The sequence below is a fragment of the Porites lutea genome, chromosome 8, assembly GCF_958299795.1.
Source record: "Porites lutea chromosome 8, jaPorLute2.1, whole genome shotgun sequence".
In the NCBI taxonomy this organism is placed as follows: Eukaryota; Metazoa; Cnidaria; class Anthozoa; order Scleractinia; family Poritidae; genus Porites; species Porites lutea.
The window spans coordinates 17597376-17622497 of record NC_133208.1 but is presented as its reverse complement, the minus strand read 5'-3'; the positions used below and the strand labels follow the sequence as shown (position 1 = coordinate 17622497).

The following is a 25122-nucleotide window of genomic DNA, read 5'->3' as shown; positions in this document are numbered from 1 at the left end:
TTTATCTCTCCCATCCTCCTGAAACTGGAAAAGGAGGAAAACGATCCTATGATCGGACGACGAAGAGTTATGTTTTCTGTTAGTTGTCAATGTGTAAAAACAACGACAATTGACTCCCACTAGTAACTACTAGTGCGACGGAAAAGGTTCTTTGCTTTCAACGAATTCGAATGTTCACGTACTATTTCAATTCAACAACAACAACACATTAAAAAAAAGTTACCCTTGACGGTACCCTCGACCCTCGACATTGTACCCTCGACCCTCGACATGGAACCCTCGACCCTCGACAAAAAGATAGACTCCTTACTCCTTTGAAACTGTTGTTTTATTGAAGCTGTTGTTGTGAGTAATTGGACCTTTTAAAATAAAGCCTAACGACTACTTCACATTGCGATTTAGAAAAAAAAAAAAAAAATACAACAAAAACAAAAACAAAAGAAAGGCCTCTAAATGAAACAAACATTTAAATATATGTATCCTTTTTGTATGTCTATTGTTGCGTAGACACCCACGCAGGAGTTTTTTAGGGGAGCACCTATTTCGTCCCTAGGGACAGACGATTTCAACGCGACTCAACGCACGTGATTTGCAATTTTCACTCTCCAGCCGATGAAGACCGATGGCCGATGATGACCCCTCAGAAATTCACCTTCACTGGGAGCCCCCCTCAGAAAATCTCATCCATAGGGGGGGTGTGGATATTAAATGGAATGGCCCAGCAAAATGGCGACCACCTTGCGTCATTCTAGTTTGTTTACCTGGAGAAATTTACGATTTTTGGTATTTAGTAGAGGAGTTATTCAAAGTGTAAGGCGGCAACAGAATATTTACAAATGCTACTCAGCATCCAGGAGGGAATTTGGGTCGTTGGCTGGTCTTAAGTGGTCGCGAGACTCGCGTTTGTTGCCTTCACAAAATAACTTCCTTCCTCCTCGAGGTAAGCTTAAGATAATGGGGTTATCAGTGCCTTGATTAAGTGATCTGTGTATGGAAAAGTATGTTTAGCTTTCATTTCGTTGAGCTTCATCTTTGTTGTGGGCATTGCCATTGCTTACATGTCCGCAGAATAAGAAAAGAATGGTGTTAGAGACCATTAAGCCTATATATTTTCTTCGATTCACCTCTGAACCTCTCAACAACCATTCATCGAGATAAAAATAAAGAAAACAAACCATCTGAGTCTTTTGAGTCGTAAATGAAGCACTAAGGTAGCCCACAAATCCAGCCATCTCTCTTCGCTTCAACACCGCAGAGGACGTTTTGCAGCCGGAGGGGCGTCTGCGATTCATGCCCCAAAACCCCATACCATATACAAGTCAATGTTTGCATAACAGTGATCTGAAGATGCACCATTTCAGCCTATGGGTACGGGTAAGCAAACATGTTTACCTCATAGTTTTTTAAAAGGCAACCATTTTCCCAGATGTGATAATGGCATAACCATTGTACCCGGTAGCTTACCATTTCTCCTGGTTACGAGGCAATCTACCCGTATTTATGGGTACATGTACTGCTAATTTACCCGTACCCGAACATGGAAATGGTCTATATCAAGGTCTCTAATATATCTGGGGTTCCAGGTGTAAATTTGTTTGAGTTTATGTTTCCTCTGGTCTACTAATATGAAAGTTGAGTTCTTTTGCCAAAAAGCAACAGCAAAACACTGATTTCAACGAGAGCAATAATATTTATTGTATTGTGCAAAAGTCACTTTTTAAAGGTAACAACCCTTATTGAGATGGAAAATGAGTTCTTTGTAAAGCATGATTTGTTTGTATTGAAGCGTGTGCATAAGTTATTCACACAGGCAATTGCTATAAAAGGCTTAAAAAGCTTAACTGGGTAATAAAAACCATCACCTGGTGGGAAGCAACTGACTCCTTTTTTGTTACAGTTAATTTCAAGTGGCCTCGTATTCTTCAGTTGAGCCAGCTTATGAACAGCAGCTCCTTTGAACAGACTGTTGTATGTTTAACTGTCACAGCGGGTTTTTTTTAATTTCAGCGAGAAAACAGAATATCTCACTTTACCTACTTTTTTGGTACAGTTATTAGACAGAAAGTATTTTTTTCAGTAATACCCCCATGTTTTTTTTGTTAAAATAAGATTGATAAAAATATTGTTGTTGATATAGGAAGTGTGCGGACAATGTTCATTCAAGTTCAAGAAACTCCTAATCCAAACAGTTTGAAGTTTGTTCCTGGGGAGCAAGTGTTGGAGTCTGGTACAGTGAATTTTCCAAACTCACAGTCTGCATTTTGTTCCCCTTTGGCAAGGTAAGAAACCATTAAAGTTAATAAGCCAATGAATTCCAACAGCAGTGTTCTCCTTAAATCTCAGTCGGCAAGGAACTATTCATGGCTGGTAAGGCAAAAAATATGCTCCAGGGAACCACTTTCCTGGGGAGGGGGTAGTGGAGAGAGGGACATGGCCACACCCTAGGGGGGCTAAGCTCTTTGAAACGTCATTCTCTCATTTTAAGACCTAGTTTATGCAAATTGGCCGTTGTTATCTTCAGACAACAATTTTAAACGTTTGATGGACCCAATAAGTTTACTCTATCTTCAATGTTCTCTTTCCAAAATGCACCTCTTTCCATAGACACCTCTATAAGAGGTACACCAGTCCACAGTTTAGGCTTAGTCCGTGCCTTTACTGTCTTAATTTGGCTCTCGATAAGATGGACATTACTCTTAGCTTGACACTTGCAGTCAACTCTCACCTTGTAGACACTACGCTATTATGGACACCTCACTAATATGGACAGCTGCTAAATCCCCAGCAAAAAATAATTACAGGCATATGACTGAAATAAACTCGCACAACAATATACATGTAATGTGCGGTTCGAAAACAAATATCCATACCCCCCCCCCCCCATGGAAGACTCTTTGATTTGCACTCCCTACCCCCAAGAATTTCTGTTCCAGGGGGTCTTTGATGACCCCCCTCCCCCCCAGGAATTCCCAAAATTTTTAAATGGGGACTTCTCGCCACCCTTGGAAATTCAAAGTGGTTTTGGTACTTTAAAAGAAGAAAGTGAATACTAACTCAGTTAAGAACATACAATAGAATTTTATTACAACAAAGTAAACTTTTGTTAAGCTCATTGTTCAGCTAAACTTTTAGCTTCTTAATCATGTCGTTGTTTTTTTGTAAGCTTGTAAACTTAAACATTTGAATTGCAAAGTTTGAAATGTCGATTTTTCTATGATTTTGCTCTTACTCTGATGCAAAGTTTTGAAGAGAACTTAAGTTTCATTCACATAAACAACTTTGCAAATGATAGCAAAAAGAGCAGAAACTTACAAGGTTCCTTTCTGGTTGTTTATTCATTTTTAAAATGTGGGCTTTTAGACATTCTTTCTCCCCCTGCCTTGGAAAGCCTGAAGACTCTAGTTTAAATATTGATGTGGGTATGGGTATTTCCTTGATCACAATATGAAGTTAGTAGTAAATTCAGCCCTCTAAAGTATTAAATGTAGTTTTTACAGCCTACATTTTTTATATTTTTCATAAACATTACATATTTTTAAATCACACCACAACAAGTACAATGTTATATAGCCTGCGAAAACATCCGTTTCTCCTAGCTCTTCGCCGCTAGGGACGTTTCACTTGGAGGAACGTCTGCGACTCAGCAGCAGAAATTCCATACTGATGATGCAAATCAATGTTTACATAAGAAATCTGGTAGTCATGGGGTTCCAAATACAAATTTGTCCAATTTTATGTGTCTTCTGGTCGATTTTGTAAATTGTTGTGTTCAGCTGCCAACGAGCTCCAGCAAAACTCAAATGCTTCTTCTAGAGAAGAGTATATTCCACAAATATTGACTGTTTTGCTAGAGATTCTTCACGTTTACATTTGACCTTTGTGGCCTTTTGTCTTTTGTCTGTCATTCATAAACAGTAGCTAAAACAATGTAACTACTCCGTCGACCAATCAGCGCTTCTGACCAGATTTCAGACAGATTTTACGTCATCAGCATGGAATTTCTGTCGCTGAGTCGCAGACGTTCCTCCTCGCGAAACGTCCCCAGTGACGAAGAGTGAGGAGAAACGGATGTTTTCGCAGGCTAAATGTTATAAAGTGCATACATTTTGTACGTTAAAAGATGTCTCTCTGGTAATTACATGTATATTAACTATATATAAATGAGTAATATAAATGTGGGACTCTGTACTCGCTCTTTTTTTAAATTTTTTTTTGTTGTTGTTCATTTGTGCAAACTGCAAAAATTAAAGGTGTCTTCAATTTTTTTTTCAGGAGTCTGTTCAGAATAACTGGTGTTCAAGGGGTAATGTTTGGGCCTGATTTCATCACAGTCACAAAGGTAAAGATTATGTAATTGGCCGTTTTTATTCTAGAGGCTAGAGACATTAAAGTCGTCTAGACATATTTAACATCTGAGACATTTAAGTCGACTGGTGTAAAAATGGGATGCATAAATTAAACAATTAGCCTGAATTTCATCCGATTGCTTCGAGTCATTTTCTGTTCCCAGTGATGTGTGAATCGACCAGCCGTTAATGCCGTCCAGTGACGTTACTACTACCCGAAATTGATTGGTTGATTGTCTAAACGTTTGCATAATTATGTGTAATTATGAGAAATTTTATTTAGTATATTTAATTGCGTGATTGTGGCCGAGTTTGAATTTCAACTGGTTCAGAGTACTGCATGCAGTTGATAGTTTGAATGTTAAACATGATTTACAACCGAAAAGAGTTTAGCAATTCTGTCAGCTGTTCTGTATCATGTTGACATTTGCAAATGATATTTCTTGGTTTGCCACTTGAAAATCGTGTTTTACTTTTTGCATGTTTTTGAGAAATTGTAAATGCCGAGACTAGGAATGTGTTCGAATAACTTGAACTACTTGCAAAATAAGACATCACGTCGTTACCGCATTCGACGCACGTATATGAAATGTAAAGTGTAAAAATAAAAATGTTCTAGAAGTTTTAAAATCCTCGAAATATATTTCGTTCTTTGAAATATATTTCAGAATTTTAAAACTTCTAGAACATTTTTATTTTTACATTAAATTTACATTTCGTATACGTGCATGAGGTAAAGACGTGATGTCTTATTTTGCAAGTAGTTCAACTTTTTGCATGAATTAAAGCAAAGGAGTAGGGACATCACTGGACGGCATTATTGGCGAGTTGATTCAGACGTTACTGAGGGAGTAATAATGACTCGAAGTAATCGTGTAAAATTCAGGCTAAGTAAACAATAACATTGTAAAAAATCGACTTTCCGAAAAAAAAAGAAAAAAAAACACAACACAGACTCTTCCCAGTTATCTTTGGACAAGTTGGGCATACAGCATTTAATGCATCCCAATTCCACAGTGTCCCATTTTTATACCAATTGCATATAAGACAGAATCCATTAGGAAACTGAGTAATTTTAATTTCCAGTGGACAAAAACCTTGTAGTACCCGAATAATTTCAAGTATATTGCATTCGTTTTTTCACACTTTTCTGGACTAGGGCTATAAATGTAATAAGTTATGTGAAATAACTCGTAAGAAAAGGATTTCATTGGATCTTCAAGTTACACAAAATGAAATCTTACGCATGATGATTTCCCTGTGTTTCCTCAATTCCTGTGCAATTTGAAATTTTTTTTCTCGGGCTCCTAGTAGAAATTGTCTTTGGTGTTATTAAAGAAAACTAATTACATCTATAACCCTTGAAAAGTGAAAAAAGAATTGCTATATGGCTTAAAATATTCTGGTACTAGGTTTTTGTCCACTGAAAATTAAAATTAATTTTCTTAATTTTCTGATGGATTCCATCTTAATTTCTAAGACGTTAAAGTCAGCTGTCAAGTATATCTGAATGATGCACTCAATAGAACACATTAATGTTGCCAGACATTAAATGCATCTGTGTCATTTATTGTTTTATACTAGAGGTATAGAGTCCACATACTCACATTTATGTTCTTTTCATGCACTTGCATGATTACATTAGGGACAGCCTACAGTTGAAGTTAATAGGGCACTAGACTGCAGAGTAGGAGGTCATTGCCTAGTTTCAAACCGAGAGGGGCTGGGTACAAGTTGGTTTATTGTGGTATAAACAGCACAAGACCCTCTTTATAGTCAGAAAGAGGACATTGAGGTTACGAAAAATCTAAAGTTTGGTGTCAATTGAGCCAATATTGAGCAAGGTTCAACTGTTTAAAAACTTGAATATCCGGTCTTAGTAAATTTTGGAGTTTTTGAATGGCTGTATCTCGTTCAATATAGACCCGATAAACACTAAACTTGAGAATGTTGCTAATTTCAATGTGCTATTTCTTACTACATGGGCCTTGTGTTGTTTATCCTATAATATTAATTGAAATAATAAATATTGATTAATTGCTCTAAACTTAACTGCAGACTGAAGATGATGTGGAATGGTCAGTATTAAAACCAGAAATATTTGCCTCCATAATGGATTTCTTTGCCAGTAATGTTCCTATCCTCACAGAAGAACAGCCTCCAAGTGACACAGGTGTGTATCTACACTGTAAGATAGGCCCTTGGACAGACTGTGGTGTATATTACATGTAGGAATGAGATATGTTTTACAGCTTTCTATAGTCAGTGGTGGATCCAGGGGACCCCCCCACCCCCCCCTATTTTTAGACCAAACTGAGGCCCAAAGGACCGAAAAAACTTTTTTTTTAGACCGGATCCCCTCCCCCTTATCTAAGGGTCTGGATGACCCCCGCTTCTTATCTGAGGGTTTGGATCCGCCACTGATAGTATACAGTCCAACCTCCATGTGTGACCTACTGTCATAAGCAACTACCACCAATAAGCGACCACTTATTAAAGCAAAACACCAAAATTTTCTAGGTGAAAGCCTTATGGTTGAAACCGGCTCTTATATGTGAGCACGACCACTTTTAAGGATGAAGGTTTAAGAACTTTCCATTGTTCTTAACCTCTTCTTAGCAACCATCTGTATGGACTATGATACTCACATTTATTATTCCCCAAAACATCAAAATAAATAATAAATAATTGTTCTTTATTCCTTTGATAATTATAATAATTGTCAATCATATCAATGTTACAGCTATCGACCCTGAAGATGATGAAACAGTTGCAATGATTAAAGAGTTGTTGGAAACAAGAATAAGGTATTTATTGTAATTAGTTAACTTGTTTGTTTGGTGGCCTCATTACTTACGGGGCTCAAAATAAAGGCCAGTCAACGGCCAATATCTGGCCAAGGTGACCATTTGTCACATCGTAACGTTTTAAGAGGACAAGCATCTCTTTTTACCGCTATGTTTTTGCTTGGTATGTTAGTACGTTCCAGCTATTGTCCTGTTATTTCTAACAATCTGACTAGTCAGAAGAGAGATATGACCCAGCTAAGATTTCATTGGCCGGTAATATTCCTAGTTTTGGTAGGCTCTGTCTCCTGCCTTGGGTGTCTTGATGCGCCTGCGGTACAGGGGATTACCATGCATCAAGAAACCCAAGGATGGAGACTGAGGGTACGTTTTTGGCTGCATGAAATAATAATTTTACTTCCCCTTGAACTTGGCAGACCTACAGTGCAAGAAGATGGTGGTGATATCATTTTTAAGGTTTGTGCTGGTATCATTGCAGATTATTTTCTTAACCCTTTAAGCCCAAATATCCACTTACAAATTCTCCAGACTGATCTGCATTCATTTTCTTAAAGAATAAGTTGACAGAATTTGATAAAAGATCAAAGATTTTTCTCTTTGTAATCATTTTATTAATTCTCGTAGACTTTGCTCTTGACAATCTATGGATATCATTAGGAGAAAATTGATGTTGGTCACTATTGGGACTTAAAGTTTAATTCCACATAAATGAACATATATACTGCTGATCAATTGACTACAAATGTATTTTCATAGTGTAATTATGCCTTTTCTTAATTGAAACTCTCATTTCTCACCTTACACCAATTTATGCTGGTTCAAAACCATAGCTCCCCACCAAAGGAAAAGCCCCAGTAGTCATATAGTATACAGGTCTATTAGCCTACAGCGCAGGCATACTTTGGGCGGGCGGAGGTTGCTTGTTTATGTTGGTATCGTTGTAGCCGCCATGTTTGATTTTATGACAGAGGGAGATATAACCTGTGATCAGGCCCAATTTGAGCGGTTCTCATACATGCTCTCTAACGGCTACCGCTGCCCGCCGGAATGTAATTTTCAAAGTGAAACGAATTAAAATAGAGCCTAATCTCAGGTTAAGGGAGATAGAGCGGTTTTCATTTGAGTGTCGAAAAGTAATTGGTTTTGCACTTTCTACAGGATGCGATTGGCTTAAAAGATTCGCGCCACCTTTTCATCCAATCAGAAGTAAAACCAAAGCCAATTGTGACGCGCTCGCATGCATTTTCCCGCGCTTTGCGTCAGCCACATGTAATTACTTCGAGTTTTGATTGGTTCAATGTATTGTCTGCGTCCTATGTGATTGGCCAGAGTAATTACTTTGGTTTTGGTTTTACGACACTCAAACGAAAACCACTCTAATGAAGAGTAGATATAGCAACCCGCAAAATGGCGCTTTCGCGAGCAATAATATTCGCGCGCCCGAAGAAAACGCCTGCACTGCATGCTAACAGGTCCATCTATTGCTGCGTTTCTCAACCCTTATGGTTAAAAGGCTTTGATGACTTACCGGTATGATATATCCTTAGGCTTCCTTGAACTCTCCCTTTTGTCAAATGTGAATGACAACTGTACGTGCTAAACTTAGTTCCTTGGAAGTGAAGGCCATAAGGGTGGTTAAAGTTCAGTCAGAAGGAGAAAACGAGTGGCCTTTTAAAAGATTATGTTTCATTATTTAACTTTTTTGTAATCATTCTACAGGGATTCCATGATGGTGTCGTAAAGTTAAAATTACAGGTCGGTATTTTCACACGGTAATTTTAATTTAGTGACTACGCGGTTGTAGTTTCTGAATCTGTGGGCGGTTTGTGTAAATGGTTAGCACCCCAAGATTCATTTCATATGTTGCCCGCTTGCGGATTCGGTCATGTGATAAGTCTGAAATGTCAGTCATCTCCACCCCCTAACCTGTTGGGAGCGCCCGCATGGGTAAAGGGGTGGAGACGGCTAACCTTTTCAGCCTATCATATGATGGAACTACATATTCAACCTTATCTCTTATACAGAAGCAGGGAGGAGCTTTTTAGTAGCTGTTTGTCAACTCATTACTGACACATTTCTTGCAGGGAGCGTGCTCCAGCTGCCCAAGTTCTATCGTAACTCTAAAGAGTGGAATAGAAAACATGATGCAGTTCTATATCCCTGAAGTGGTCTCCGTGGAACAGGTACTTTTAAACAGGTCAAACTTCGATGCGAATGGGCGGGGCATTAAGCCTTAGGCAACTATATTGCCCGGCTGAACTTCGTTTACTGCAGTGAATACTGTCAAATGAGTCTAGATTAGTAGAGAGGTTTAGATTCGAGGACGACTACGAGTACTAGATTTTCTCAGTACTAAGTAGTGCACACGCGTGAGCCAGCGTCATTGTGGCGGGCAAACGTGATAGCCGTCGTCATTCTACTACGAATTTGTGGGGAAAACAAGTTATCAAATGTTACGAATTTTATCATTAAGCGATCGGGAGAGGGCTTAACCCCTTCAGTATAAGTAACCGCACTAACTTTTTTGGTGAAAAACGCGGTAAAATGAAGCTTTCCGGGGTGTCTTTTGTTTTAGAACACGCACAAAACTGTAAGTTGAATCTCGTACTCGTACCCGTTCTTGTCCGCAAATCTAGAGCTCTCTATTATAACACTAACTAACTGTTGGAAAACCTATCCATCCTTGATCTAGAAGTCCTTTAATTCTCCTAAACCGATGTCTAATGTAGACCATAAAGGACCAGTTCACGCAATCGAATAGTGTTGGCCGAAATATTAAACCACTCTACCAGCTTTGATCCTGTTAAAGATCCTGTTTTCTAGTGTACGACGCGTCTTGTTACTTGAGCTTTTCCGCTCTCTTGTCCATGAGAGTGAATGATTTGTTGCTGCTCTGTTTTAGGTTGAAGATGAAGTGGATGAAATAAGCAAGACAGAATTTGATAAACTGGAAGCCAAACTTGGCGAAAAAGATGAGCCATAGAGGACAAAAGCTGAATTTTGGCTACTTGAAAGGTCGCGTTCACACAGGTAGCCTGCGTCGTAGACACTCTAAACCTAGAGCTATACAAATAGTCTAAACGATGCGTGGGCGAGTCACACCGGATACTTGAGGGTGTATTTTATCTTCATAAAATTAATTTATTATGGAAGACCTTGAAAAAATTAATGATCCTTGTCTCCTTCAAATTTGTTTATTCCCGCACAAGAAGAGTTGTAAATATAAAATATAAATTGAACAAATATTTGAAAAGTGTGGAGGTTTGCGAAAAAAAATTCAAGCAAAACTATAAACTGGAAACAAGCTGTCTTGTGTAACAGTGAATACAAGGTGAGAGTTTCCACCTCTCAAACACGGTCAAGTATATAGAGGATATTACACGGTGGCGAGAAGATATGAATTTTATGTTCGAGTGGCAAGAACATAAAATTCATATCTTCTCGCCAACGTGTAATGTTCTTTTTATTATATGGAGAAACCAATTCAACAAAAGCAAAAGGCGGGAATAGGACGTCATTGAACGATACGACACTCACAAAGGTGACATACGGAAAATACGCCACTCGGGTCCCGGATGAAGTGGCGTATGAAATCTACGAGTGGTTTAGTTCCCGGTAAAACACTTTCCTCCATATAATAAAATACAATTATGAAACAAGAACCGAAAGCAAGGTCCACTCTTTCATGCGTTTTTGTAAACCAGACCCGCAAATGAGGCGGCTCGCACCTCTTGTAACAAGTCCTAGTATTGGCTGAGAAAACAATAAGCTGATTTAGCAACAGAACGGGAACTTAGTTGACGACGGCGCGCGCAAATCAAACAACTGGCTTGACCAATCGCAGAGCGGCAAATCGGGCACCGGAAGTAGCGTTTAGTCCTTTCCGCGCGCTTTCCCGTCGTCAACTGACGTTCCCGTCCTGTTGCTAAATCAGCCTAATAAAGCAAACAATGAGCCCTAACCCTGAGACAATAGCAGTGCAAGCTATGGAGAGCCAGTAAAATAAGAGGTTACTGAGAGGTGCGTGGCTACTGCGAGGGAGGCCCGGGTAAGTGTTAAGAAAAACGCTTGAAAGTTCCACCTCCACTAGCCTAGGAACGTCTTCGTTGACGGCTATAAGTCTACATCAACGTTTTCGCATCGTTTTCGACCGCCCATAGTTTTTAACGCACACCGAGAGACACGTTTTAGGCGTAGACGCAAAATATAAAAACGAATAAAAAAAAATAGCTGCGTTTCTTAGACTTCACCCTGAGTACCAGTGGTTTTCTCTCGCGTGCGGCGATTGACTGCAGCGGAGTTGCTTCGCGGTCGCCCACAGGCCGACACGTCTTCGGCCTTTAGTCCGAAGCAGAAACTCATAAGCCACGGAAACTATGCATGAACAGTCTCTGGCACCCAGGGTAATTACTCACAAGTTTGAGGAATAAATTTTTTAATGAGAAAAAAAAAGTGATCTGTAGTATTTTATAATTTGTTTTGTTTTATAATTTACAATACTTTTGAAATATTTGATGTTAAAACTCACAATAATTATCTTGTAATAGTACCCAATACCTAGAGGAAGGGTTGTTTAATTAAATGACTTTTTAATGATAATCCCCCCGCGCGCTTTCTTTTCGCCTCTCTCCAGCCGCCACAGGGTTCGCACAGGTCATGGAAAACCTGGAAAGTCATGGAATTTAGGAATTTCATTTTCAATACCTGGAAAACCATGGAATCTTATTGTCGGTCCTTCAACGCCATGGCAAATTGAAGTTTTGTTTCGTAGATTAGTTACTACAGATGACAAAGCAAGGATAATGAAGATGCGCGAACGGCGCGCATTTTGGTGGATACCAGAGTTGGTTTTTTGTTGAACTGTTTAAAAGGAAAAAAAATATGCTAAAAAAAGTAAAGTTTTGAAAGTGTTCGAACTGAAGTGACAGCTAAACCTAAGATCATGGAAAGTCATGGAATTTGAAGAACTCAAAAGAGTGAGAATCCTGGTCCAATTGGAATTCGCCATTTGCACTTCTCCCATAATACACCTTATTTGCCCCCCAAAATTTTGCATAAGCATTGTTTTCAATTTCTCTTGGGACGGCTGTAACACCCGGGAGAACTGAAAAACAGAGGTTATGCAAAATTTTGGGGAGAGGCAAACAAGGTGTATTGTGGGAGATGTGCAAATGGAGAATTGGAAAACCGGAGTCCCCAGATAAAACCCTCTCGCAGCAAAGGAGAAAACTAACAGCAAACTCCCACATATGGCTTCGACACCAGAATTTGAACCCGGGCCACATAGGTGGACGGCGAGTACTCTCACCACCTTGTAGCCTGTTCCAGGCTCAAAGGTAGAAGGAAAAGCGGAACGAAAGAGAAAAGACGCGCGAAAACCGCGTTTGGGCTGGGGAGTTGCTGGGAAGTGGTCCTGACCGAGAGCCTGGCAAAGGCTAGCCTCCTAGTGACACAAAAAGGGCTAAGCGAAAGGAGAGGGCGTCAAGATGACTGTGTGGCTCTTGGAAAGCGTGAACGAGTAGTCTCAAGGTTAAGTAGAAACCAACTAGCATACTTACTTCCAGTATGCACGAATATGTAGAAATAACTAAGCTTTTGTTTTCACAACCTTGAATTTGCGAAAACGTCGTTCAATTTTTCTTAAATATGTAAACAACTGAATTTGTACTTCTTTGTTCATTCCTTACCTTATATATTTTTACTCCTTTCTTTGAACATCGTAAAAGCGATTTGTTGAAGAATTGGGTGTTTATAGTTGCGGAAACTGTATTGCTTCGTTGTTGTTTTGCGATGAGGGTGTTGAAGAAGTTACCATAAGATTGCCTTGTTTTTTCTTAACGCTGACGTGCTACTCAACCTAGCCTGCTCCAGGCTCCCAATTCCTCCCGTTTTATTTTCGTGTTCTCGCTTTCTCCATTTCGCGGACCTAACTATCTCAGAGCCTGGAACAGGCCACTCAGTATCCATTACGCAGAGTACCTTAGCCAATCAGATTGCAGAATTCTTGATAGTATGTTAACTTAGTTGGTTACCATAAAATGAGGTGTGGAAGGGTGCAAAGGTCGCAGACCACAGGGGAAGACAGCGATTCATTCACGTGCATGAGACGTAGTAACAGCACCACGTCGTGCCCAGGAGATTGAAATGGGGTGGGAGCGGTCACTTTCCACGGGCGTAGACAGCGGTACATCCACAGTGCATTGAATTAGTGAACCCACTCATTTGCCCCAGGGTTGGGTGGGTGAGCCGCTGGTGTTACTGTTGGGATGACGTGTTCGTGGGCAAAAGCACGTAATTCATGGAGTTCGGTAATATATACAACGCTGATATTTGTGGTATATCTATTGTTATGGAAATATTCTTATTAATATCGTGAAAGGTGCTAGCTATTGATCGTGTATGTGTGTTCGTTTTGTGTTTTTCCCACAATAATCACTTTTTTTTATTGATCGCGAGTTTTCCACCACGCGTGGTTGTGATCTTCATCAGGCGAAATTGTCGATTTGCGGTGCGGAACAATTATTCTCTTCCTCTTTTTTCGTGATTGGTTGATTTCGTTTATACTGGAGCGTGAATTTGAAATCGCGCCAAAACTACAGCCACCAAATAAACGCTTATGCGATCTAACCTGAAAAAAGCCGAGAAACCGGACGTTTTCTGCTCCCTAACCTATCGAGTCTTTCGGTCAAAGGTGAATTTTATTCGTTTCTCTGTTACTAAGAGACCTGAGTGCAGGTAATACCATGCATTTGAGGTATTTTGCTTATTTGGGTATGTTTACCGAGCCGTGTCACCTTTGACGTTTTTGAAAGTAACCGTCAACCAGAGCTATTAATTAGTATAATTCAACAATTAGGACATTTAATGCGTATGGAAAATAACGTGCTCGTAGCTATAGTGGGCGTTAGCAAGAACAACTAGTGTTAAACTGTTAGTGAAATGCGGTGTATTCCATGCCACGCGTTCCTAAGGTGGCAGTTTTGGAGAGGTTTAACTGTTAGTGTGTACATTCAAAGTGCTCATTTGATTTTCCTATATTTGCAGAACCGTTTTATATTCGACGTTTTTGAAAGTTAGCCGTGGACACTGTCCGAGAGCCAATATAAGCCAGCAGAGTCCTCCTCGTTGTGTGATCGAACAACAAGAAGAGGTTGCGTGCGAGTAATTCTATGCATTCGAGATGTATTTTCTGTGTTTACCGAACTGTTGTATATTGACGGTTCGATAGGTATCACTGAATGCCCAATCAGAGCTCATATAATTAGTATGCTTCACTGAATAGTTATGATATTTTATGCTTAGGCGTATGCAAAATTGGCCCATTTCAAGAGCTGAAGGTGTCTTGATAACAGCTACAAAATATCTGAAGTTTAGAGTTCTCAATCTAGGAGTGAAATGTTCAGAGCCGTCTTCTTTGCTGCCTTTCTACTTGCAGGCGTTTTTGCATTTCGTCTTAAAGACCTGCCAGGTTTGCAATGTTTTGTTTTTAATTTTCGTAACAAATTCTCTTTAATTAGTATAGTGAAAAATCCATAATGGTTCAGACCATGCCTATTTCCATTTTATATGTCAGTCTACCTTTTAGACAAAAAATACCAGTAGAGAATGTTACAATACTCTTGGAGAGCTTTCCAGCATTGAGGAGCACCATGTAAGCTACTAGCTTCATTCCTTGGCTTCGCACACACTCGACCAAACGTGCACCATTTATCCCGCCTAATTTTAACGGTCCGCAACGATAATTATATTTGCCTCGATCAATAACAGCTTTGTTTAAGCCAACTTAGGTCGTTGGAAGTTGTTCAACCGTGTTGACGTGTCTATAGTTTAAGGAAGAAAAAAAGATCATTGGAAGTACGTTTTAAATTTTTAAGCGATGAAAAAACTGTTAACTTTTTTTGATAGCATTATGTAACTTCAGCGTAATTTATTCTTCTTAGTTTGTTCTTCGAAAATTTGGGCTCCTGTGTGGTTGAAACCGTTGAACCGCAGAAATAAGACCGTTGGAACTAAGATTAATTATGAATTAACTGTTGGATTAAGTTGTTAAGTTGAAGTATAAGTTTGAAAAATATATATTATTAGAAGCACGTATAAAAAAAACACGATTTTTAACTTTAAGAGTGACCTTCACTGGACATGAATTCATATTTATTCTTCCTTTTTTCTCGGAAATTTTGGCTCTCAGGCAGTTGCAGCCGTTTGAACCACCGTAAATGACCTCGAAAAAATGTTTGTCTACAGGCTCTCACTCTTTGCCTTCTCTCTCCTCGCGATTTTTTCACCCTTTCCCCAAACAGAAAGGCTGTTCACAGGCCATTAATAGCTTTGCACCTAATCTTGCGCTTCAAAACTTCCTCGCATACCCAGGGGCAGATAGTGGGGGCAAGGGAAAGTCTCAACGGGCGTTTTTTTTTTCCCGTCCTTTTAGACTTTCCCTTGTCCCCACTATCGCCCCTTGGGCAACTCGGAAACGGCCTAATTTTGGCGGGTGCTTGCGGTCATGTATAGGTGTTCTTCTCAGGACAGATTTATAGCATGTACTGGCTACTTGGGTGTGTTTTCTTTTGGTGAGGTTTTCTTTTTAACGAATCCCTTAAAAAAGTTGGCGAAGATCAATGATGCCTTCTCAGACCTAAGAGAAAAAAAGAAAGAAAACTACAAGACATTTGTTTTAATTTTTTGGCTCCGTTTACACAATTTTTTAATATGGCATACGTAGAATGGCGAGAAGAAGATGAGGGCAGACGAGAAATGCCACAGGAACGAGGATTTATCCCGGAATATGAAGGTAAACAGAATACCCGGTTAATTTTAGACTTTGAAGAAATTTCCTCAAAATTGCAAAAGAATATATCAGCTTTTATATGCAGTTTTCTCGATCGGTTCGAACTCTATATCGGCACTTGCTAATTATGCACAGTTTCAGAAGGTGGTATATTACTTCAATTATATTATCTTGTAATATTTGAATGAACAATTAAAAAATTATAACTGGTATTTTATTATTATTATTATTATTGTTATTATTATTATTATTATTATTATTATTATTATCATTATCATTATGAAATGTTTTTAATTCGAATAATTTTTTTAATGAAATGAATTTTTTCTAATCAAAATAAAGTGGTTTTTAATCCAAAGGAATCGTAAATAGTGTTTGAATGAATAGTTTTTTAAGCGAATTAATTGTAAATAGGATTTTAATAGTTAGCTTTGTTATCAGTAAATTATTATTATAAAAAATTATTTATTATTATTATTATTATTATTATTATTATTATTATTATTATTATTATTATTATTATTATTATTATCATCATAATAATGTGCCTTATATTTAATTTTTATATTCCCTTCTTAACTTCTGTAGAAGAAGTTGATGAAGAAGACGAAGGAAGACCAGAAATGCCACTGGAACGAGAATCATTCACGGAATATGAAGGTAAGCAAAGGAAATAAATTAAAAAGCAGCCGGTAAAAAACTTTTGAACTTCCTTTATTTGCCAAATTATGGTGCTTTCGCGATAAGTGTGGATTCTTTCATCTCCAATGGCAAGTTATGCAGCTGTAGAAGCCTTCACCAGTCCTAGTTCAGCCATCTTTGCTTTTAGACGGAGTTGCGGGTATATTTGTTTATTTCATCTTTTTTTTTTTTGAGTGTCGATTCCCGGATTCTCCATTCAAGACTAAGGGCGCCTTCCATTTGTCAGAACTGACTGGCCAGGACATTTCCTTCGTAATGAGAATTCTATTTTTAATCAAAGCTATTCAGCCAAATCTTCAATAGTATGCACGAAGGAAATCGTTTTTCATCAACAACTCTTGGAAAAAGCCGAAAGATAAAGGACTCATTAAATTGAAATGGCCTTGAGTTGGCAAGATGAAGTGAATCCTCTGTTCTGATTGGCTATATATATCCCACCAGGCTAGGATTTCCCAATTCGGTCCCGCAAGAAAAAAGCTCCCTTGACCGTATAATAAATCATTTATCCGCGCGCTACCAAGAGGGTCTCAATGGGGTGGTGGCTTTTACGGTTATCGGCTAAAATTTTGGCTCTTTTACGGCTATCGGTTTATTTTTTTCAGTTACGGTTAACAAAAAAGTTAAAAATTAACTTCTTTTGTTTCAAAAAGTTAAATATTAGTTAACCTGTATTTTTTGTATCTTTAAATCAAAATAAAGGTCTTCGGATCATCTTGGGGTGAAACAAGCTATTCTTTTGAAAAATTTTAACATTTGATCGATCATACCTTTTACAAAGTATTTCTTTTCTTATATTATTTTACGCATAGAAATGTCAATAGTCAATTTAAAAATAATCTTTGTGAAAAAGCAAAAGCGGACGCGCAAACGCCCAAATCAAGGCCGGGGCGCGACATTCATTATAACAGAAATGGCCGTTTTCACACTAGAGACGGATTATTCGTATGAGACGGGTTATCCGTTTGATGATTCGCGTCAGATAGGTAATGCTTCTTAATTTGAAAATGGAATAGTTTTGATTTTGAATGAGCAATCCGCCTGACTTTATCCGTCAATTTCGACGGACAGTTTAAAGACGGGATTATCCGTTCGAGATAGTCTGTGTACAGCCGCCCCCTCCCCATAGAAAAAATCGGAGAAGGGGTGTGTGGGGGAGGGCGCGACTGTACACAGGCCAGTCTCAGACGGATAATCCATTTCTAGCTCTAGCGTGAAAAAGGCCAATAGCAAAATTCTCGTGTCCATTGTTTTTAATGATAGCGAAGGACTGTACGGAACGATTATCTGCCGTTGCCTTGTCCGTAGGCCTCATTATTCCGCGCGGCCAATGCGTTTCGGGTCACGTGGTCCGAGCGAGTTCGCCAACGAAATGCTCGAGATTGCATGGGAAGACGCCGTATAGGGACTAGGCATGGCAATGTCTACCGTAGCTTTAGAGAAAACAGGGAAATGTTATTTATCGCCAACGTGTTTTAGAGTCCCGCAAATCGTGCCTAGGTCTTGGTCAACACCTAAAAGGAGCTTCGCCTAACGTGCGTACGGAGTCACACTAGCCGGGAAATAAAAAACGCAACCATAAGTGAGTTTAGTACCTCCCTTAAAAGTAGCAGATCTAGGGAACAGTTTCTTTTACGGTTAAGTCTTCTTTACCCTATTTACGGCTAACGGTTAAAATTTTTCCATTTTTACGGCTATCGACTAAATTTTGGGCCGTTTTACGCCTATCGGTTAACCCCATTGAGACCCTCTACGAAACTTGTTTGGTCAATCAATAACGCATAAAATTCATCTTATTATAACATAACATTTAAAGTGAATAATAAAAAAGTTATTGTTAGTGAGAGTTTATTGTTGCTATCGTAATATTAGAGACCTTTACACTCGAAGACTTTCAAGATTTTTCGCTTATTCTGAAGAAATATACACCCCGGAAAGTTTCATCGTACTTTTTTTTCTATCATAAACGTTAGCACGGTTACTTTAATTGAAGGATTTTAAGCCTCTCCCGGTAGCAAAAAATATAAAACTTCTAACATTTTCTATAAAGTTGTTTCCGTCACTACTACATTCTCGCTAAAACTCGTAGTATAATGACGACAGCTGTAGCGTTTTCCCGCCAAAATAACGTTGGTTCACGCACGCGCGCTACTCAGTATTGAGAAAATCTCGTCCTCGTGTTAGAATCTAAAGCTAAAGCTCTCTACTACTAATACCAGGCGTCTTGTCGACGAATAGATCTGGGTACGAGATTATTATTCTTCTCCCTGAACTTCTAAAACTGTATTTTAAAAGTTTTTGCATATCCCTGAATAGATCGGAGAGAAGAAGATGAAGGCAGACCAGAAATGTTGTTGGAACGAGGATTAGTCCCGGAGTATGACGGTGAGCAAAGGAAATTAAAATAAAGCAGCTGTTTTTAGCCCATAAAACTCAAGGATAATGCGTTGTTTTTCAATCTATTGGCGGAAGAAATTAAACCAGCTGTTTTTAGACCATAAAAGTCAAGAATAATGAGTTGTTTCTCACTCTTTTCTCAGTTCTATCAGCACTGACAAAGTAAGATGCACTCGTAATGACAAATAACTAGTTCTTGAATGTTATTTAATGTTTAGGCTGCGTTTACACGGCACCGTACGAATTTTCGACCGGCTGTAAAATTTTGCTGGACACTTTGTTTACACAAACTCATGACGAACCAGTCAGAGGTTTAATCTGCCCATACGCAGAGTGCTACTTTAGCAAATCCAAAATCGCGTCTCTAAGCTGAGTTACGGCGCCTCCATGCAACCACGCCTTTTTGGTACAAAAATTTAGACAGTTATGGTGTTCAGACCGGGCCGGTAAACATTTTCCACCGTTACAGCTAAACGTTTGTCCTCGATTTTGGCGCCTTTCATATTTTCGTGCGGTTAAGGTGCCGGTTTTTCCGTGTGAACGGAATACCAAGACCCCCGAGTTTTCAACTAGTCGAAAATTCGCCCGGTAGCTTCCGGTGCCTATGAACGTGACCTTATTACTTTTCATGCATAATAGCGAGCGTAAGTTGTTCATGCAATATAGTTAGTTTTTAATATGCCGATGGACTTTCATCAAACTCCTGGACCAAAGAAACGCTGGCTCTTCTTCTTCTCTAAGGAAAACGGTGCTAGAGTTTCTACTAATGAAACAATCTTGAACTGCTTAAGCCGCATACGCAAAACTCTTTTTTGTTAATTGTAAACGTATTGACATTCGAGGTGGCCTCTCCCAGGAGCCGGGTGGTTTCTTGAGGTCTCCTCGCTAGAAAAAAATCTGAGGCAAATAAATGATGATGATGCCAAATGACTTGTTTGACCATATTTACTCTTCTTATCGCATACGTGGTATATCTAATCATAGGCCCCCAAATGCCCTGGTGATGCCACACACTGTCAATTGATTAATTAAATGATACGTTTTTCCTTCCCCCTACCTTGGATCTCTCAACCCTCTTCTTCTCTGCCTTCTTTTTCAGATGACCCAGAGGTCTATAGAGACACTGCTTGGTTACTGGACAGAATATTTATGGACGGAGGTCAGTTGTCAGTCTTGCGGCTCATTAGTGCCTTTAGGCTTTATAGAGCTTCGTTTTAATTAGACCGTTCACAGACGCTCTAATTTCTCAGCTCATCGTGAACTTTCAGGAACGGTGAAAATCGCGCAATAGGCCATTTGCACTATGACATCGATATCATTTTACCACTACGACCAGAATCCTTCAGCGTTTTGCTTTCTTGTGCAAATTAGGGCTTTGGTGATTCAAACCTCGCTGGGATTACAAAATTTAAATATGAAAGGAAAAACGAAATGGATTCTGGTCGTAGTAGTAAAATGACGCCATTGTGCAAATGGCCTATAGGAACGCGAGTGCAAAACGCAAAAAGATTGCCTCAGTGTCAGGAATAAAGTTGGTGAATTTTTCTCACTTTCCGTCACCCAGCCCCTCGCAGTGCGCTTTGACAAACGTGTTTGGTTCACGCATATCTTCTTAGTAACTCTCAAACATTTTGTTTGCAAGTCAAGCGTTAGTGTTTCACGAACGGCCGATGAAGCGCTGAGAAGTTATGCCTGTTACAAAGGCTAATTCGCACTTTTATGGATCACAAATGCGAGAAAAAAAAGGATAAGTATATATTCTCGCAAAAAATGTTGAGCCAGTCGTTTGACTCCATGGCTTTCGCGTAAAAACCTTTCGCAAGTTAAATATGACCAGCGTGTAAGGCCTAGTAAGCAATACGTAAGCATTCCGCTAAAGTAATTTTGGCGATTTTTTGTATTATATTGTTGTTGATGTTTCTTTGTTTTTACTGTGCAGCCGAAGTCGTCGCTATACCACCTATTGTGAAATACAGATTTGGAAGTGGAAACAAACAGGAGGTATCGTATGATTAACGCTTTCCTTTTTTAAAAATTATCATTTGCTTCAAGCGACGTACACTGGACTTTTTTCTGTGCGAAGTTTAGGGGCGTGTATTTGAGTGACGTCACAGCTACCTGTAGTGCCTAGGCTTTACCAGGTCAGCAATGCCTACAGCTATAGCACAACACCTATAGCGGTCTCTTCCCTGCCATTCAATCTCACCCGCCATTGCTAGAAAACCTTATCTTCTTCGGTAAAATTGCGGGTATTGCGGGTACCTTGTTTTGTCTAGTTTTGTTTAAAGTAAGACCGTGTTTTGTTTTTTGTTTTTGTCTGTTTTTTCCTTACCGTAAAATAAGGTACGTTTCGTTATCAGCTTTGATAACCGGTTTTCTCCCCCTTATTACGACAATTTATAAGGCCAGGGACCCGTTTCTCGACCCTAGAACGAGGTTGGAACTTCTAGGTAAGTTGACGGGCTCGAAATCAATATTCACATCAAAACACTAAAGAACAAAAGCGTGAGTCCTAGTTAAGAAACCAGAAACCAGTTTGATGTTTGTTTATTGAAAACGCGATCTACCGTATTTATTCGATTAACCGCCCTGGGCGCTTATTAAATCTTTGGACCTTGAGAGTGGGCGCTATTTCGAGGTGGGCGCTTATTCGAGGCTGGGCGCTTATTAAATTTTTAACATTTTCAGCAAGTGTAGCATGTTTATTTTGCAACAAAACAATAAATAGTAAAAAGAAAACGCGAAGATGTAACAAAGCAAGGTTTCTGTAAAATACTTTGAAGAAAGTCTCTTATTAGTACTTATTCAATTTTTGTAGGGTGTGAGGGGAAAGGAGGTGGGATGGGGGTGGGCGCTTATTAACTTTTTCTGCCTTTAGGATGGGCGCTTATTCGAGGTGGGCGCTAATTCGAGGTTGGGCGCTTATTCGAATAAATACGGTATTATAATGTAAACGACAAAGGGTTTTCGGGCCTGTTAAAAATCGGATATTGAGAGAAACGGGCCTCAGGCTTCATACCCAGTATTATGGTGTAGTCTGAAAACCTAACTTCATTTTAGCGTGTTTAATTTATTCTACCCTTATTTCTGTGCGTAGTGTGTGGATGGAAAGAAGTCCATACCAGCCAATTGCCAGTGGACTGGTATGGTAGTACTGAACGAAACCGTAGGCCCCGAAGAACTTAAACTGACGGTGGCTAAGAAGTACTGTACTCAAGCTGGGCTAACTAAGCCAGACAACGAAATTATAGATTGTGAAGAATAGTAGTTTGGGCGTTGTATGAAAACACCTCTTGTCAAAGGTAAGTTAGAGTTGCCTTCTCGACATGTTTTCTCAAGGCTTAGTGGGGAGCATGGAACAAGTTAGAAGCGCGAGAGCTGGTAACGAGCTGGAAGGGCGAGAGGAGGAAATGGGAACAAGCGCAGAGCGCGAGCGGGTAGCGGTGGAAAGGAAAAAGAGAGAAAGGTTTTAAAAACACTACTTTCGCCCCAGCTTTCCTTAATAACTAACTCAAACATCCCTCAAAATAATGATCGCGATTGACTGGGGACAAAACAGTAGCCGATGTATTCCCATAATGCACTTTGTCTTAACACAGTTTGTAATTGTAGACACATTTTCCTCGCCTTTTTTTCTCGTTATGCAAGATCCGAAGAAAAAAAAAACAATCACTGCGTCTACCTTTCAGGATTTTCATTTAAGATCTTGAGTGTCTTGTATTTTACATTGGTTTTGCCAGGAGCCAATAACCCAGAGTGAGCAAATACCATGAATTTGTGTCACTACGCATTCACAGACCAGTTTATTTTTAGATCGATTTTGGCGCAAATCAGTAGACCATATATCATGTAAGTTTCCAAGACGATTGACCAAAACGTACAGACTGAAAAATGCTGGTTTCAGATGTACGCACTTGCTTTTTCAAAAAGAAATCTGGAATTTTGGTTAACTTTTATGCATTGGCCACGATTAGGAGTGTAGTGAGTGTCACGTGGGTGTCCGTTTTTACACTCACGGGACACTCGTTAGAGTGGGGTGGCTAATTTTGTAGCTTCGTTATAAGATATCGTTCACAGACACTCTTGTTGCCCTTTCCTAGACAAATAGGGTCTGGTGAACTAATCCCAATCCTCGCTCCGGAAATATTTATTTCCGTCTCAGCGAATTCCACTTCTCCCTCCTACTTATTCACTTCCGCTACGGTCCGAATACCTGTTCACATTGCACCAAAGTGTGGCACGGAACATATTCGAGATCGGTGTGAAGAGCAGCTTCGCTCCGTTACAGAAATCTGGCCGAAATCGCCGTTCTTATGTGTCAACCAGTGGTGGATCCAGACCTTCAGATAACGGTGGGGGTCGGGGGGGGGGGGGGGGGGGGGGTGGAATCTAGACCCTGAGATAAGGGGAGGCCCGGTCTCCATAATTATTTTTTTTCGGCCCTTCGGGCCTCAATTTGGTCTAAAACTAAAGGGGGCCTTCCCTGGATCCACCACTGTAGAACAGAAGCCCTTTCGGATGTGGTTCGTGCGCAGGCGCAAAAGCTGTCTGGTATAGTGTGAACATAGCCAAAGGCTGCTATCCTAATCGATTGAGAATTAGCAGCGTCATGGTGATATCATTACAAAGTTAATTTTCTACCTAGCCTATCAGCCTTGCTTATTTATCTACCATTCTAGCAACGTATTTCACATACCTTTCCTTATTTGTCACTTTTACGCTGACTTCCTAACAGGTGGGTCATATACTTTCCATTTTTCAGATTCAGCAGTCACTTTATGCCATCAAGAGGGGCATTTTTTTTTTTTACTTTATCTACTTAAGAGAAAGGATAGGAGGAGAGTACAGCCAACTCTCGTCGCTAATAAGAGACAACTGTATTTGTGGGCTAGAGAAGGGGATACTCAGCAATATTTTATCTTTAACGGTGCATTAAAAGAAAAAAGAAAAACACCAACACACCTTGTTTTTACTGCGAAAGATCTTTGTTAAAATCTAGTGAGTAAGATCCCGTTAACAAAAGTGATCCCCAAGGCTGTCACTAAGATTTAAAGAGATGCCGGGTAGATACAACAATTAGGTGGGGAATAGCTAGGGATTTCTTTTGGTTCTATTTTTCTTCTATTTTCCAATGAAAGAAGCCGGGGAAATCCCCGGTCCCCCTCCCCCCCTAGGTTAGATTAGCAAAACAACAGCTTTGCATCACGCTTTTTTGTACATTTCTTAGACGTCGTTGCACGATTACCACGTCAAAATGCCTAATTTCACGTTTTGTCGAGGACCGGAACACAGGACAACAACTTTCTTTTCCTTTTCCTGAACTTTGATAGAGTCCTTCAGAATTCAACTGCAAAAAAAAAATTGCCCATATATGACAATTAAACGAGATGGAATAAGCGGGATAAAGTTTGAAGCAGCGCGAATTCACTTTTTAAGTGACGTTTTCGTAGCCGTCGCCGTCGTTGTTGCTTAAACTCCCTATTGACAGCCCTGGGTCCCTGGTGGAAGGGTAGAGGGGTCACCCGCCTATTCGAGCTACCTCGGGGAAGCCAACTTTTCCAACATTTCCTTAAGAAACTTGGCGAATTGTTTTCATGAGAAACAAAATGTTGGCTCGACTGGAAGGGGGACCCTACTAGCCGGGTCACCCTTTTGTGATGCTAGGGTCACCCTCCTAGCCGGGCCGACATTTCTCACTTAAAACAATTTGGCTCACCCAGGTCACCTTCGTCAATGCGAGACAATCAGAGCATGCGCGAGCACTTTTTGCTTAGGGTCAACGTCTTTCTCAGCTGGGAGGGTGACCCTTCTTTCTGGGACAAGTTTTCTCCACTAGCTCTCCGTCAGTGGAATATGAGGGAATCCAGAGATACTCTAAAAGGCATTTGTTTAGAACGTATGTTTGGATCGGGAGTGGTGGAAAAGTGCCCTCGGCATTACAGCATTTAGAGAAAATTATATCGCATAGGGCTCTGTGAGTAAAAGCTCATTTTAGACTGACTGTTTTTTTCTTGGTACGGTCAAAATTTTATAAAACGAAATCATAACATTTTACTTTTTCTTGTGAAGACCTTACTTTATTTCT

At 39.7% G+C, this 25122-nt stretch overlaps 2 protein-coding genes across 4 annotated transcripts; both read left to right on the top strand.

Annotated features, from left to right (window-relative positions):
• The first annotated feature begins 725 nt into the window (after positions 1 to 725).
• LOC140945812 (NFU1 iron-sulfur cluster scaffold homolog, mitochondrial-like) lies at positions 726 to 10508 on the top strand. The gene is made up of 9 exons (XM_073394863.1): positions 726 to 940; positions 2138 to 2279; positions 4273 to 4339; positions 6405 to 6519; positions 7090 to 7153; positions 7570 to 7609; positions 8873 to 8908; positions 9238 to 9336; positions 10056 to 10508. The coding sequence occupies exons 1-9, from the start codon at positions 727 to 729 to the stop codon at positions 10134 to 10136; spliced, it is 858 nt and encodes a 285-aa protein (XP_073250964.1). The 5' UTR covers position 726; the 3' UTR covers positions 10137 to 10508.
• Positions 10509 to 14462: 3954 nt separating this feature from the next.
• LOC140945821 (uncharacterized) lies at positions 14463 to 23994 on the top strand. Of its 3 annotated transcripts, none has more exons than XM_073394874.1 (8): positions 14463 to 14621; positions 15876 to 15944; positions 16533 to 16601; positions 18957 to 19025; positions 20137 to 20196; positions 20977 to 21038; positions 22135 to 22339; positions 23800 to 23994. In XM_073394874.1, exons 1-7 carry the CDS (start codon positions 14549 to 14551, stop codon positions 22300 to 22302), a joined length of 570 nt encoding a protein of 189 aa, XP_073250975.1. In that variant the 5' UTR covers positions 14463 to 14548; the 3' UTR covers positions 22303 to 22339; positions 23800 to 23994. The 3 variants fall into 3 exon arrangements, with proteins under 3 accessions (XP_073250975.1, XP_073250974.1, XP_073250976.1); XM_073394873.1 differs by having other exon boundaries at positions 16530 to 16601; XM_073394875.1 differs by lacking the exon at positions 16533 to 16601.
• Positions 23995 to 25122: the final 1128 nt, after the last annotated feature.